This window comes from Rhinoderma darwinii, chromosome 10, assembly GCF_050947455.1.
Source record: "Rhinoderma darwinii isolate aRhiDar2 chromosome 10, aRhiDar2.hap1, whole genome shotgun sequence".
NCBI lineage: Eukaryota > Metazoa > Chordata > Amphibia > Anura > Rhinodermatidae > Rhinoderma > Rhinoderma darwinii.
Genome location: NC_134696.1, coordinates 26,754,032 through 26,770,962, shown reverse-complemented (window position 1 = coordinate 26,770,962; position 16,931 = coordinate 26,754,032). Strand labels below are relative to the sequence as shown.

The 16,931-nt window shown below is 43.4% G+C and overlaps 1 protein-coding gene across 2 annotated transcripts in view; it reads left to right on the top strand.

Moving 5' to 3' along the window:
* The window catches only part of LOC142661905 (ATPase family AAA domain-containing protein 3-B), a 61,007-nt gene that overhangs the window by 21,636 nt on the left and 22,440 nt on the right, over positions 1–16,931 (top strand). For both annotated transcript variants that reach the window (XM_075839608.1, XM_075839609.1), the window contains exons 8-14: positions 196–351; positions 1,130–1,186; positions 2,457–2,582; positions 7,376–7,500; positions 7,777–7,828; positions 12,351–12,421; positions 16,000–16,167. In XM_075839608.1, coding sequence (XP_075695723.1) covers positions 196–351; positions 1,130–1,186; positions 2,457–2,582; positions 7,376–7,500; positions 7,777–7,828; positions 12,351–12,421; positions 16,000–16,167 — 755 coding nt within the window. The remainder of the gene's footprint in view (positions 1–195; positions 352–1,129; positions 1,187–2,456; positions 2,583–7,375; positions 7,501–7,776; positions 7,829–12,350; positions 12,422–15,999; positions 16,168–16,931) is intronic.

Below are 16,931 nucleotides of genomic sequence, written 5' to 3'. Positions count from 1 at the left end.
TTAATTCACTGGACCTAATTCACCTTCCTGCTGGGCGAACTAGATGAATCCATATTTTTATCCGATCTCCAGCTGAGTGGGCATCAGGCGGTAGAGCAATCTGCTCGCACATGCTATTTATGTACATTCGTTGCTTTATGACATGTGTGTGTATCCTCTGTGTGCCTGACCCGTCTGATGTCGTCCTTCCTGCAGGCAGCTGGGTTGACCCTACTTGCATTAGGTGTTTACTCTGCCAAGAACGCCACCGGTGTAGCTGGTCGTTATATTGAAGCACGCCTTGGAAAGCCCTCTCTGGTTAGAGACACATCCCGTATAACCGTGTTGGAGGCAGCCAAGCATCCAGTGAAGGTAAGAGGTTTATGGGTTTAGTGGGATATTTTAGGCCTGTTTGTTAAATACCTTCTGTTAGGTAAGCACTGACCATAACCTGCAGTTGCTCTAATGGAGAGTCCAGCCATCTCTGTCCTGCCCTGCAGATAGTTCATGTATAGTATATTTCGAGTGCAGGTAAAGCATTACGTTATTGCTAGGTGGCCATTTTTTTCATTGAGTTGTCTGAGATGAGAAAAGGGGTCAACTTTGTTTTTCCAGAAACAGCGCCACTCTTGTCCTACTGTCTTTGTCTGGAATTGCAGCTCAGCCACATTCAACTAATATGCCGAAGTCCACATTTTAAAGGAGAAATCCAGCCCAAAGTGTCCTTTTTAACGTATCATGGGTACACATCAGAAAATAGCAAAGGTGGAGTTCATGACCACCATCCATTTCCAGAGCCAATGGGCTGTGGTGCTCTATTAAACAGTGGAAAGCGTAGGATTAGAGTTTAGCTGCTCCATATTTTGGGAAATTGGTGGTCTGAACTCTGACTCCACCAGTGTAATCTTCTAACTTGTCTGAATCACATACAGAGAAGACCGCTTTTAGGTAGATTTCTCATCTAGGGTATGAGCCATTTCACAAACATGGAACCTAACAAACTTTCTGTAGCAAGTAAAGGTAAAAAAAATCACCATGCTATAAAGTGTGTGTGTGAGATAGATATATATATATCTATCTATCTATTATATTCTACTTCACTACTATTGACATTTTTGTGTTTTTTTTGTTTTGTTTTTTTCATCAATAGGTCAGCAAACGTCTTTTCAGCAAAGTCCAGGATGCCTTAGAAGGAGTCGTTCTTAGTGTAAGTATATTTGACCTATTGAGCAGTGGATGGTATTTGTACCATTCTCTTCCTTATAATTTTTTAGGAAGTGCTTACCAATTTTCTTAGAAAGTCAACAAATTTTAGTCTTCATCTGAAATGTTAGAAATTAACCGTTATGGAACATCAAATCGGTTGGCCAGGGCTCCTCTATTCATTTGTGGGATTTATCTCACATATAGGCTGAATGTTGAACACCATTTAAGGCCCATATACACGGGCCACTGATCAGGCGAACGAGCGTTTGTATGAATGCTCGCTCCCGATCATTGCTCTGTGTAAACAGGGCAGCGATCAATCGAGCAAATGCTCGTTCTCCGACTAATTTTAGGTTTTTTTTGTTTTTTTTATGCTGCCCTAAAAATCATTGTTGTTGGCAGCTCATCTCCCCATGTAAACTGGGGATGTGCTTCCGACATTATGTAAACTGTATGTGGCCCGATTGATCGTTCGCCTTTAAATGAGTGCCAATCGACCTCTAGTTATCGGCGCTCATTATGGGCACATCTTCTAATGTAAACCCAACTTTAGGGCTCATGCACACAAACATTGTCTTCTTCAGTCCTATCCAGTTTTGTTTTTTTGCAGTTCGCATACTGAACCGTTCCTTTCTATGGGGTCATGCACACATTAGTTTATTTGCGGATCCGTGTGCCCGTCATGCAAATGTTATACAGGTCCTATTCTTGTCCGCGTTTGCGGTCTGACCCACCCATTTTAGCGTATGGGTTTGCAAAAAAGATAACGGTCAAACCCATGGAGCCACTAGGATCCGTATTTTGCGGTCCACAAAACTGGAACGGTTGCGTGCAAGATACCCATGGCTTCATTCAGGCCCCTATTCTAGCAGTCGGAGGTCCCAATAATCTAACATTCATGACCTGTCAAGTTAAAAATATCCAGATCATAAATGCTCGATGCTAAAATCGACTGCCCCCTGCCCTTCTGTAGCTAAAAATTGCCTTTTAGTCTCTTCTATCTGTCACTTGCTCTTACCCACTGACCAATGAGGTCATCCTTGTGTTATGTACTAAACAGATTAATTGGTTGAGTGAGTCCGTCCTCCCTTTAACAAGCCCATGTGTCGAGGCCCTGCCATAAAACAAACTGGCATTTATCTTTTGAAGTGGCCTGTGACTGCTATTGATTGAGCCATAAAGATAGGCACCGTCCCCTTTTGTCATTTAATGCTCGCTCTTCTATGGGTGGCATGACTGGGTGGGGAATGATCTATTTCTTTGTGTTTCAGCCAAAACTGGAAGAACGAGTAAGAGATATTGCAATTGCTACAAGGAACACGAAGCAGAACAAAGGTCTCTACAGGAATATTTTAATGTACGGTCCTCCAGGGACAGGGAAGACTCTTTTTGCCAAGGTAAAACATTTACAGGTAGCCGGTTTCCCATTGCCATATGGCATAGTTGTAAAGTAGTAGAATTGTAATGAGTATTTCTTACTACATGTAGTTGGCCATGTACATAATAAACATCGTTAACTAACCAACCAGAAAAGACGATCGTTAATGATCGGTTCTCCAAAAAATCGGCTTCATTGGTCAGAACACCTATTGCGCCTGTTGTGATTTTTTTTTTTTTTCTCATTGGTAGTAAAAGAAATACATGTGAACAGATCGGGGATACAATATTTCCCACCATGGAGAATTCCATTGTGAACAGTATGTTAGGAGCATTGAATAATTAAGAAGGTTGTCCAAGGTTAGGGAAAAAAAAAAAAGGGCGGGGTCTTCCTTTTTTTTTTTTTTTTTTCTCTAAGACACAGCGCCATACTTGTCTTTTGGCTGTGTTTGGTATTGCAATTCAACCCCATTCACTTGACTAAAGCTGAGTTGCAATACAAGACACAGCCCATGGACAACAGTCTGCTCCATTTCTGGGAAAAAACTCAACTTTTTTTCTAATCCTAGGCAACTTCTTTAACCATTTAGCTGCCAAGGGTTTCTGGACAATTTTCACACTTCTTTTTTTTTTTTTTTTTATTCGTTTATTCAAAATATCACATACAAAGTATCACAGCAATTGGATAATGCATGACAGCCAATTTTCACACTTTACAAAAATTATAAAAGTACACAGTGTATCCGCCCTGGTCCCGCAGGGAATTCTGGATGAAAAACCGCACCAAATTGTGGTGCAGTTTTTTGGAAGGCTGTGAGAGAGGACAGTTACAGGCTGTGTTCTTCCTCCCTGCTCTCGCTTGCAGCTCCCTCCCCCCCCCCCCTTCACAGATTCAGGAAGTAAAACGTTTATTCCTGCTCCCGACTGCAAACTAGTGCTGCAACCCAAATATTGCACCTAGAGCTTTAAGCTTTCATGATGTCAGGATCAAAGAGGCTCTGTCACCAGATTATAAGTGATAACAACAGTGGTTTTTATTTTGAAAAACGGTCATTTTTGAGCAAGTTATGAACAATTTTAGATTTATGCTAATTAGTTTCTTAATGCCCAACTGGGTGTGTTTTTAACTTTTGACCAAGTGGGCGTTGTACAGAGGAGTGTATGACGCTGACCAATCAGCGTCATGCACTTCTCTCCATTCATGCCCATCTGCATTCACAGCACAGCGTGATCTCGCAAGATCTCGCTGTGCTGGCACATACACCCACATTACCTTTACTGAAGTGTCTTGAGGGTGAATAGACATCACCTCCAGCCGGGACGCGATGTCTATTCACACTCTCGACACTTCGGTAAAGTTTCTGTGGGACTGAGATCACGCTGTGCTGTGAATACAGACGGACATGAATGGAGAGAAGTGTATGATGCTGATTGGTCGCTGTCTGGTCACTGATTGGTCAGCGTCATACACTTCTCTTTACAACGCCCACTTGGTCAAAAGTTAAACGCCCAGTTGTCTATTAAGAAACGAATTAGCATAAATCTAAAATTGCTCAGAACTTGCTCAAAAATGATCGTTTTCAAAATAAAAACCACTGCTGTTCTCTACATTACAGCGCCAATCAGATTATGTAGGAGACAGGGCACTTCTAATCTGGTGACAGAGCCGCTTTAAGGTTCTAGTCGCAGCAATAATTTAAAGACCTGGCGTATTACATACATCGTTGGCAGGGAAAGGGTTAAAGAAACATTTGACACCTGACACCACATGAACCTGTTGTCCCAGTCTTCAATTACAAAAATTGTCTCAATGTTTTTTCGTTAATTATGAGATTAGATATGAAGGACGACTCTCGGCTGGTTCCTTCTTGTCTTGTATCTGGAAGAAGAGAGGTCACATTCTTATTAGCACTGACCACCGCAGTACAGCGAAACTGAGAATCTGTGGCAGTGTTCAACATGTTCTTAGGTGGCACTGTTGCTAAGCAACGGAACCAGAGCACAGGAGAGGAATCTAAATCCTTAAAGAATAAAATTATTAGGGCCTGTTCACATCACCGTTCGCTTTCCGTTCCGGGGTTCCGTCGGAGGTTTCTGTCGAGTGAACCCTGCAACGGAAAGTGAAACCACAGCTTCCGTTTCAGTCACCATTGATATCAATGGTGATGGAAACCTCGCTAATGGTTTCCGTTCGGCACGATTCCGGCAGGTTTCCGGTTTTCCGACTGAATCAATAGCGCAGGCGACTCTGCTATTGATTCCGTCGTTAAAACGGAAACCTGCCGGAATGGTGACGAACGGAAATTATTAGCGATTTTTCCGTCAGCATTGATATCAGTGGTGACTGAAACGGAAGCTGTGATTTCACTTTCCGTTGCGGGGTTCACCCGACGGAAACCTCCGACGGAACCCCGGAAAGGAAAGCGAACGGTGATTTGAACTGGCCCTAACCATATTGTATTGAGTTCCACTTTTAAAGGGGTTGTCCGTCCACGATTCAGAAAAATCCCTAAAAACAAACCTGTTACGTAACATCATATTACCGCGTCGTCCGGTTTTTGGCACTGGATGTTACATAACTATATGGACAAAGTTATGTACAGTCACGAACTGTTTATCTTGAATACAAGCCCTGTGATTCATGCAAAGAGGCAGAATCTGGGTGATGGGTATAGGAGAAAGTTGCACCACCTCCCAATTCCAGCCTCTGTGGTACAATTTTATTAAAGGGGTTGTCTACTTTCAACAATCCCCTTTTGTTGGAAAGATCCCCCAATATTAAAAGGATCAAAGGGTGTCACTCTGCTGTAAGCCTTATTGGTCACATGTGGTTTGTGGAGGAATCGGGCAGCAAGTGTTCATTATCCCTGCAGCACCACCACAGGGGAAGTGAAGTATATACACAGTTGTCATTGAAAGCAATAGTCCTTCCTATAGTCCTATAAAATTAGACTAGTACAGTATATGCAAGATAATTTGTTGGCGCTTCTAAAGGTCCTTTTACACGGCCCGACATGGGCTGCGAAAACGAGCGCCGATCAACGAGACAGCTCGTCATTCAGCACTCGTTTTCTCCTTTCACAAGGAGCAATGATCGGTTTTGTATGGGACGAGCAATCATTACTATGATCATTCGACCCCATACATTTCCATCGTGTCGGCAGCACATTTCCCTGTTTACACAAGGAGATCTGCTGCCGACTAGTGATTATTTTATTGACCGCATAAACTAGCAGAAAAGCCGATAAACGCTCGTTTGCCCGATCACTGGCCTGTGTAAAATGGTCTTCACGACGGCCCACTGTATTTTTATGGCAGGCGGGGCAGGGTTTTAGTCTTCAGTGATGCCAAAAGACGTTTACAAGCGCTCCAGTGAGTGCTCATTCTCTAAGCAGGAGCTGTTACTTACATCTCCTATACTTAGAGAAGCCTAGTAAATACAGCTGGGATCGGAGAAAGCTGTTTAACTCTTTGATGTCCGAGGTCCATGACTGCGGCACGATCAAAGGGTGCTCCTTTCTTTGCTAGTGTCACCTGAAACCCGATAAAGCGATCGAAGACTGGGGAACCCTCTGCATTCAGCCATGGGGACCTAGAAAGCACCTCAGGGTAGTCTGTTCAGTATGCCTTCACTATGCCATTCACATGCAGGAATGTGGTAATACATTATAAGTAAAACATCATGTTGTAGGAAAAAAATAAATTATCCCTTCATGGGATTAAATAAAAAAAAAATGCAAACGGAAATAATAAAAAAATATCCCAAAAACAGTTATGTAGCATAAAATATATTTTATTGCCAATACATTACAAAAACAAAAAAAACCTACACCTATTCTGTACCTACATGACTATAATAAACTGAAGAATTAATTTACCTGGTTATTTCGCATGACACGTGAACAGGATAAAAAACTAAAATGGCAAAAATAGCTTTTTCCTATATTCACACCACATAAATAAATGATATAACTTGCACAATAAACGTTTTGTACCCCCAAACTGGACAGAAGAAAAATAAATCATTTCTCCCGCGTGAAACAAGGTCTCATGTAGCCACGCCAATCAAAGCTTTGGTCGCTGAAAGGCAGAGGGGCAAAAACGGGATTTTTTTTTTAGCTGGTCACTAAGGGGTTAAAATGTAGCTAAACGTTTAACAAACTCCTGACCTGTCATAGTGACATGTCAGAAGTTTGGATTGGTCGGGGTCCGAGCACGGAGTCCCCCACCGATCGCTAAAACGAAGCCGAAGAAGCGCTTGTGTGAGCGCTCAGCCGCTTCGTTTCTTTTCGGCTTTTTAATTAGATGATCAGACGACTTCTGTGGTTTTTGGCTGACTGTCTCGGCCTCTGCACTGGCTAATAGTTGCCCTGCTCATTTTGCTGTGTTGTGGCTGTGTAATACAGAAGCTGCCACTATTGATTTGTGCGCTGACCATGTTTAAAGCCAACGTTGGTCGTCTCCCTAATTGAGAAATGGGCTATATTTATGTGACAGGCGCACACACAGCACATCACTTGATGGGATTAATGGCCGCCCCCTCCCACCTTCCAAAAAGAAAGATATATGAGATCTCTCCCTTGTGGCCATTTCAGAATGTTTAACAAGATCATTGATGGAGGCAGCAATGAGAAATGAATGGCTTTCAAGATCAAAAACCTCATCTTAAGTCCCTCGCCTGGCCGGGGTATACGGTGCATTACCGACCACCGGTTACTCTTAATACGCCCATATGGTGGTGTTCCCCCCGTGCTTGTTGGAGTTGCTGTAAATCAAGTTTTATTCACTGCTTTGCTTTCCTGTTCTTCTTCAGAAATTAGCCGTGCATTCCGGCATGGATTACGCCATCATGACTGGTGGTGATGTTGCCCCCATGGGGCGTGATGGAGTTACTGCAATGCATAAAGTTTTCGACTGGGCGAACACCAGCAAGAGAGGGTGAGTGATGTCCAGTAATATGAGGTGTTCATAATAATGGTGAAGGGAAATGTTTGGTCCTGTGTAATAGAGGGCGTTGTACCGATCAACCACTTTGTGAGTGGGACCCCTCCCCCGCCCTCTATGGCCGCCGCCATATGCCCGCCTCTAAATGTGTAATACTTCGTGTATATGACATGAAAGCCGTTCTGTTCAAATGGATTTTCTGTGACCATAAAGTTTGACAATAATCGATATGAGATTTTTAGCTCCTACAACTCTTGTATCGTTCTTCAGCCTCCTGTTGTTTGTGGATGAAGCCGACGCTTTCCTGAGGAAGAGATCCACGGTATGTAATCACGTGGCTGTCTGTGCTTACAGGGGCCACTAAAACTAAAGTCGGCAGGATACAGAAGTGCAACTTCTATAGAGCAGCTGATGTCAATCCCACATTCGGGCGGATTTACTATTCAAAATGAGGCAGAATTCTGGCGCACATGCCGTGCGCCACATTTATTAAGTTTTGGACTATTTTTGTGCCTTCTTCGACAAGGGTTGTGGTCTCTCGGAAAGGGTTTGACTTAAAATGCGCTGTCATGCACCAAAATTTTGGCTCAATTAATTGGTGTAGACTAAGCCAACCAAGAGGTGGTACATTGAAAAGTGTCAGGGTTCCGTTCTGAGGTTCCCGTCACAAAGGAACCCTGACTGAAACAATGGTGACGGATCGGACGCAAATGGTTTCCGTTTGTCTCAGTTATGCAAGGGTTCCGTCGTTTTTACGGAATCAATAGCGTCGTTGACTGCGCTATTCATTCCGTCAAAACGACGGAACCCTTGCACAACTGAGACAAACGGAAACCATTTGCACCGAATCCGTCACCATTGAAATCAATGGTGATGCAAACGGAAACCTATGGTTTCCATTTGTTTGTCAGGATTCCGACAACAGAGCACAGCAGATTGCCTTAATGTATATAATGCAGGGAGTAAAGTCCGACTTCAGCTTTAGTCCCCCCCCCCCCCTAGAGTTTCTCCAGGACCGCGACATTGATGGCCTGTCTTTAGGACAGGCTATCAATGTTTGGTCAGCAGTACGACCTCTAGGACCCCCGCCGATTGACACAATAAAGCGACTGCAGCCACTTGAATGGGATGAGCTGCAGTACCAAGCACAGCCGCTCATACGGACAAGCCTCTGTACCAAAGTAGACCATTAGGGGGCTGCAGTGATTGCCGGAGCAACACAACCTTTCGATGTGCTGATTGGATAGGCCATCAATGTTCTATTCCGGAGAACCTCTTTAAGTGTGATTGGAGTAGTCGGAGAACGTTTCTATTGGTCTAAATTTACATCAATGACCCTTATTAAAGTACACCTACCTGTCAAGGTAGGTGTGAAGAGTGTCTAAAACTCATAATAAACATGGCACACCACTTGTACCACTGGTTTGTGCCTAGTGCGGGGTGAAGCTTGATGGGTTCTCACTTTGGCGTTCTTTGAATCTCATGCACCGCATTCTCGGGGCCTAAACTGGGCATAACAAGGCGGATCAGCTTTTTGCCTTGAATGTCGTGTAGAACATGTGCTAATTATCCTATGTAGGCCTCAGGCTATCACCAGATACAGATACTGTAACACCGGCACAAGCCTTAAAGGGGTTTTCCCACGAGAGACATTTATGACGCATCCTCAGGATATGTCATAAATGTCAGATGCGGGTCCCACCTCTGGGACCCGCACCTATCTCCAGAATGGGGCCCCTTAAACCCCGTTCAGCTGCTCTGTGCAGCTGAATAAGGTGAAATTCCGACCATGAAAAACGTTCTATTGTCGTGAGTTACGCAAACAGCTGAGCTCGCATGCTACGCTACTTCTGGAACTGTCGTTCACTACTATTGGAGTTACAGAAACATCGCAGCTCAGCTGTTTACGTAACTCACGACAATATAACCTTTTTCATGGTCGGATAACGCCTCATTCAGCCGAAACACACAGCGGCTGAATAGGGTTTAGGGGGTCCCGTTCTGGAGATAGATGCAGGTCCCACCTCTGGGACACGCACCTATCTGACATTTATGACCTATCCTGTGGATATGTCATAAATGTCCTTCATGGTAAAACCCCTTTATAGCTGATTTTGTGAGAATCAAGACCTTTGCATCCCCTTATGGTTTGCCGGCTTCTGAGTCGCAGCGCAGCTTTAGGAATATCGCTCGCTCTCTCCAGAGAAGGCCCTCCCTGTCAATAGGTGAGCATGTTCTAAAACGCAGAGCAGTTGCTTGGAGTACAGATTTGAGGACAGTATTGCCCTGTCAGCAATCCATGTGCTCCAGTTGTAAGGTCTAATTAATTCCGTCTGGTAAGGACGCGGCGAGTTTGAGCCGGCAGCTGACCGCCTCTTGCTTAATTAAGTGACTCCACATGCAGATTTATATTTCTCCTTTTAAATCATTATTGGCAAAAGGACATCTTGAGGCACTGGTCCCATTCTGCGTTCTTTGTAATCGGTTCAGGGCCTTCAAATCCCATATAGGGCTTTAAAATTGGATTTTGCTCTGGCCACTTTCTTTTATTGGATTGCACATTCCCTCCTGTACTTTCTATACAATAGTTGGGTTTTCTATCAAGCAGTTGTTTATTACTGGTACATATGGTGAAGAAAAACCTCCTGGTATTTTGGATGAAATTATATTCATGGCATCCGGTACAAGTAAGAAGATGTGCAAACCTATGTTCTTCAGGAATTAGTTTAGGGTTTTCCAGTCATAAGAAATTGATGGCCTATCAGGATAGGACATCAATATCTGATCAGTGGGGGTCCAACTCCCTGCACCCTCGCCGATCATCTGTTTTTTGAAGCGGCCGTCATGTGAGCGTTGTATCCCCTTCATTACTGTCACTTCTCCCATTCACTTAGCTATTGATGGTCCGATATCGATCAGATATTGATGTCCTATCCTGAGGATAGGCCATCAATTTCTTGTGACTGGAAAACCCCTTTAAAGGAGTTGTCTACTTTGTCCATGGACTGTCTTGTATTGCAGCTCAGCCCCATACAAGTAAAGGGGAATGAGCTGCAATACCATACACAACCCGTGGACAAGAGTGGCACTGTTTCTGGAAAGACCACAAACTAATCTCAGACTACCTGAAGTAGTGCGGACCAGGGTAAATGACGTTTTGAGTATTGTGAGATGAATCCTACGGGTGACCTGTTCTGTTAATACTGTAATATTACAGCATAATTAAAGGAAATGCTAAAAAAAAAAAAAAATTTACGGCCCTCACTGGAGTCCATAGATCTCAGGATGAGAACCATTTTGATTAGCGGAATTTGGAAGGTGGTATTATTTCTACAATGGGATATATAGCAGGCAGTTAAATATGGGGAAAAAAAATAAATATATATATATATATATATATAATGACACAAAAAAATGGCAACAGCACACTGCGAACACCAATGTCACCTAAACCACTAAATATAAATATGTATTACTGCTAAATCTACTTACAATAGGGAGGTTGTTCGTGCACATTTCGATCAAAACGGTGTTTGCCCAGCTGCCACGACAAGGCGACCTCCATAGGTGGGGACCTACTCTGCACATACACCCAGAACTGGGACTAAGCCTACGTATATACCTGGGGATGGTAGGAACCAGCATTAAACGAATTGAAATCAACTGTCTTTTTTAAAGGGCACCACTGTGACCCCGCCTATCTGGAGAACGGGCTCCTCTGACCCTCTCTCTGCAGTAGGTCAAGCGACCGCTATGAGGAGGAGATCTTGAGGTGGGTTTTCTTTGGTATTGCATTCTCTTGGACACTGACGCAGGCCTTAGAATTGCTTGAGAAAGACCCTCACTTGGGTCGAAACGCCGCTATAAGACACCTTTTTTTGATACCTTGACAACTGTATGTGCTGCGGTCTCTCTATTTTCTTTGTGTCTATTTGGAGTTGGACTGGCTACGACTCGACACTGCTTTCACCGATTGAAAGTTTCTCCTGCTTAATGCCCCTCATGAGTTTTTCTGGGACTGATGTGCTGCTGATCTCTTTCCTTGGACCTTAGGGGGTCAGGGGGATCATTTTCCTGATAGTTTGGGGTCCCAGAAGTGCCACAAATGTCTTTTGTTGGAGCACCCCTCTAGGTGTCTATAGTTGAAAGAACACCAATGCCCCTTTGTTCTAGGGATCTATGGGAGTATCATTTCATGGACCCCCAATGATGCCATCTAGGGTCATGTCAGATCATGTGTAGTATAAATGTACACTGTAAGAGGTCCTGTAGCGGAGTGTGATGTATTTGACCGTATCACCCTATAACTTGGTTTTTAAAGGAATACTATGGCAAAACCATTATGTTATACCTAGTGCAGGGCGAGGCGTGTTAGACAGGGGTTCAAAACCCAAAGAGAATCCCTTTGTCATGCTCCGCCCCTTTTGGGCCCTTCTCTATTGCGTCAGTTTTGTTATGAGTGTTCCTTTAATTATTGATCTTGCTTTTGGGATGTTCATCTACAAAATCTTTTGCAAATAACGCATGAGTGAATACTTTATACTTGATTTAGAAATCCCAGCTTTTCTATTTCTCTACCTGCTCCAGTTTGTGTCCTACAATGTAACTGCTCAGTCAGGAGAGGCATGATGGCAGAATAATAGCAAGACGTACTGTCGTCCTAAGCCCGCTTACAGTGAGGAGATCTGCGGTCTACTGCGGGAGAGTAATGAGGTACCCGAGGCAGGTTTCCGCTGACTTTTTAACTCTCTCACCTAGCTGTTTTACGAGGCAGGATAGCCGGCGTCACCGTTTAATAAAGACAGATGTGATTGGACAGCTGCCTCCTTTGTTTTATTTTACAGGAGAAAATCAGTGAGGATCTGAGAGCGACACTAAATGCTTTTCTCTACAGGACTGGGGAGCAGAGTAACAAGTGAGTCACGTCTTCATGTTGCACGTCAACATCTTTGTATTCTCTTCATGCCACTTTCAAAGCTGCCCAGAGGGCTAGGCTTTCCGATTGTATGGCTTGTAAATAAATCTGTTCTTCAGAAAAACTCGGGCAAGGATTTAGTTCTCATTCTGATGCCTCACCGGCTTCATAAACCGACTGTGGAGGTAAAACGAAATATAAATCATTGACTTATTTTGGCTCCTGTCCAGCCCTAGGGTTTGTCAGCCATATTTTCACAGGGAAAGCAAGATAATGAAGTGCTGGTGCTGTCATCAATCTGTCCCACCATGACAGCTGAGGAATAGTGAGTGACTACCCGGGTCTCCGTAGGGATGAGGAGCTCCAGTGTAGTCCTCTGCTGGCAGCCGCATCTGTTCCTAAGCAACAACCCAAACCTCCCGGATCTCCCCCCAAAATATTATTGTTATCGATAAAGAACTAAGGAATATCAACAAAGGGAACATTTTTATTGGGTTTTTTTTATGTACCCGCTGAGTTCAGTTGGATCCTAGGAATCCCTCTTCAGCTGACATTTACCGACCCCCTTGAATATATGGTGATATACATTTTTAGACACTTTACTGATGATTTATGTTAAAGACGGGAAAATATCCTGAAAGGTGGGTACTCCTAATAACATCCTGGATTCCCATTCAGTGTGGACCCCCTCACCATTGTAACAGGGACCAAGCGCCCTTCTCTAGTCATATGTAAATGCCATAGATATTTCTTAAAGGAACAGTCCTAGGAAACTGCTTTAATGTAAAACATCATGGTTGCTCGTTTACTTAAAGAGGCTCTGTCACCACATTATAAGTGCCCTATTCCCTACATAAGGAGATGGGCGCTGTAATGTAGGTGACAGCAGTGCTTTTTATTCAGAAAAACAATCTATTTTTACCACGTTAGGAGCGATTTTAGCTTTATGCTAATTAGTTTCTCAATGCTCAAGTGGGCGTGTTTTTACTTTGGTCAGCATCATACACTCCTCTGTACAACGCCCACTTGGTCTAAAGTAAAAACACGCCCACTTTGGCATTAAGAAACTAATTAGCATAAAGCTAAAATCGCTCCTAACGTGGTAAAAATAGTTTGTTTTTCTGAATAAAAAGCACTGCTGTCACCTACATTACAGCGCCGATCTTCTTATATAGGAGATAGGGCACTTATAATGTGGTGACAGAGACTCTTTAAATACATTGCCTAGAAATCTAGGGTCCAGCATTTTGTTCCAGACTTTTACATGAATTCTTGCAACAGTCCATCTATGTTGGTGACTATGCCGGGTATTCAGATCCAGAGTTGTCACCCACATACCGCGTCCTGTGTTGCTAAGCAGCAACCTCAACCTATTCAAACCGTGTGGAGGATATTACTCTTGTTCTTATCTGAACTGCAGATGGTTAATGTCACCCTTCAGTTCTGCCTGTGGAGCAGATTAATGTCTTGTGATAAAGACTTTTTGTTCTATAATGAGCAATGCTAATGGTCCGGCTTGTTAAGATGACATGTATTCTGTGCACACGGTGGGACGTGAAATACACAGGACAAATAAAAACCTGCCCAATCGTATTCCGCAGCTTTTATTGGTCTGGGAGGCACGATATGATGCATTTCTGATTTTGATCTTGGAATGTTTTTAGGATTTATTTAGGTCGGTTAATATCTTCTGTGTTGCCGAAGAGTAGGTGATAGTCTGTTATTGCTCATTCCACATAATCAACCCAAACCTATATATTCCTTGAGCTGTCCCTGTGTTATTTAAAGGGGCTGTCTTGCCACGTCAACCCCTGTCCTTCTGCTTGGCTATGAGCCAGAACGGAGAGCAGGTCTGGATGGCCGGCATATTATGAGACTTTACCCCTTTAGTGTCTGCTGCAGGGGAAATGTACAGCCAGATGCGGCCTCCACTGATAACAGCTGATCAGCAGGGGTTAAAGAAGTTGGACCCTCACGGCGATCAGCTGAGCGCCACAGAAGCTTTTTAAAAAGGGGTTATCTTCATGGGAGAAAAAAAAAAACACTAACGGCCTATAGAACACTTTTTTTTTTTTTTTGTGTTATTTTCTGGAAATGCTGGGTTACACTCAATATGACTTTACAGGAGTTGTCATTCCGAGGCTCCTTGAAGCTAAAGTTGACTAGATATACAGCAATACTGGAGAGGGGAGGTATAACCACGTAACTAGGCAGATTTGCCATTCTGAAGTCTGGAAAAGCTGGGTGATGGCAACCATAGGAACTGTATTTTGGGTAAAACTGGTATAACTAATAAATGAATAAATAGAGTTTTTTTCGGCCTCATTTATCGAAAATGCCCAAAGCAGCCAATCGGAGCTCTGCTTTCATTTCCTAAATTGCTGTGGAAAAATGAAAGCTGCACTGTAATTGGTTGCTATGAACAAGGACAATTTTTTTAATTTTCTTTTTAATACAATGTTTGATAAATGAGCCCTTTGTTTAAGCCCTTGGCGGCATGTGCCGTACATTTACAACACTTTTACAGACACTCTGCTGCAACAGTGGGGTCAGAGAACTCTCAATAAATAAGCCCTCCTAAAGCTCTATCACAAGTTTAAAAAAAAAAAAGTTAAACAAAATACATTTCGTTTTGCAAAAACCAAGCCCTCATATGGAAAATTTATAAAATGATGGCTCTCGGAACACAGTTATTAATAAACAAAAAAATCCCTGTGTCCTCAAAGCCCAAAATAGATGCGTCCTTAAAGGGGTTGTCTACTTTCTTGTAAAATGGCCTAAACTGCTGTGTTTAGCAGTGGACGGCGGGGGTGATAGTGTCAATCGCTCTCAAGATGACAGCGATCAAGTGATTTACCAACGTAGCCGCCTTTCCGGATGCCTGGTTTTTCCGCGCCAGCGCTAAGCTATGGCTGCTTGCAGAATATTCTGTATGTGCGCATGTGCTAAATGCTTAACCAGCTCTGTGGCCTGTATTCTGAAGATCGTGGGTGTCCTTGCAGCTGGACCCCCACCGATTAGAAATTGGAGGCATATTCGAACCAAATGGGTTAACGGGTGCTGTATAACGTTTCATTTCCCCTATAGAAGCGCTTCAGGTAAAATTAACACAGACATTGTAATTCTCCTTTAAGCCCCTGTTACATCGGCTGATTTTGGCCGGTGCAGCAAGTGCCGATCATCGAGACCTCGTTGGTCGGTGCTCGTTTGTTCCTGTCACAAGGAGCTATGGATGGGGACGAGCGGTTGTTACTCCATTACTCCGATCGCTCATCCCCGTACATTATCATGTTGGCAGCGCGTCCCCCTGTTTACACAGGCAGATGTGCTGTCGACAATTATATTTTACGATTTTAAAACGATACGATCTGCAGATGATTGAGCGTTTGCTCCTTCATCTGCTGATCGCTGCCCTGTTTACTATGAACGCTTGTCTGCCCGATAATCAACCGGGGTTATCTGCTATCTTGAAAGGATTGGCTCTCATGATTGTTCCAGTCTTGGGTTCTTCAGTAGTACTGCGGACGCGTTGCTCATGGTGGTTTGAGGTCATAACCTGTGTATGTTATTCCTTGCAGATTCATGTTGGTGCTGGCCAGTAACCAGCCGGAACAGTTTGACTGGGCCATCAACGATCGAATAGACGAGATTGTCAACTTTGCTCTTCCAGGGCTTGAGGAGAGGGAGCGCCTGGTCCGTCTTTACTTTGATAAATATGTCCTGAAGCCGGCAAGCGAGGGAAAGCAGTAAGTGCCTACAACTCTTGGGATCAAATAAAACGGAGGGGTTTCTGTTCCAAAATGTTTCATTAGCAACTTGTATAATATATAATTGACTAGTGTAAACGGGCCTTAAATCCGTCATATACACGAGGATGGCAGCAGGAATATGGCATCAAATGTGAAAATTCCAGTTACAATGGATCACTTTTTTATACTAGAATGATAACCGTACCCATTCAGCAACATTTGATCCTTGTGATTAGATCTAGTGGAGCCATACATGTATTAGGGGAGCTATACCGTATAGAGAGTTCTTTATAGCAGTGATGTGTGTTATAAATCAAAAAGGTTTGAGGTGTCTAATATTTCCCCCATCTCCATAGTAATAACTCCTATGAAGGGAATGTCGGCAATTACTAGAAATGAATGTAAGGAATTCATATAAGTGGGATTCATCAGTGACGTCTTTCTGCTGCTGAGAATGATTTTTATATTTATCTGTACGCGGTTTCCTTCTAAGGGCACATTACGGTAGGAAGTGTTTCTTGTTGATCATTTGGGGAAATAGCACCCTGGGTATATGCTCCTGCCACTAGGAGGCGACACTTAAGAGGGAAAGTCTTGGCTCCGCCCAGGCAGGTCTGCTTCTATTTTTTTATTTTACTTTTATTTATTTTCTTTCATTAGCTGCAGATGGGGTTACAGTCTGTTAACCGACTGCGGGTGCCGTAAACCAGGCTGTCCTCTGCTCTGTTTTTCCCTCTCCGCCAGTCAAGTTATATTTTCTG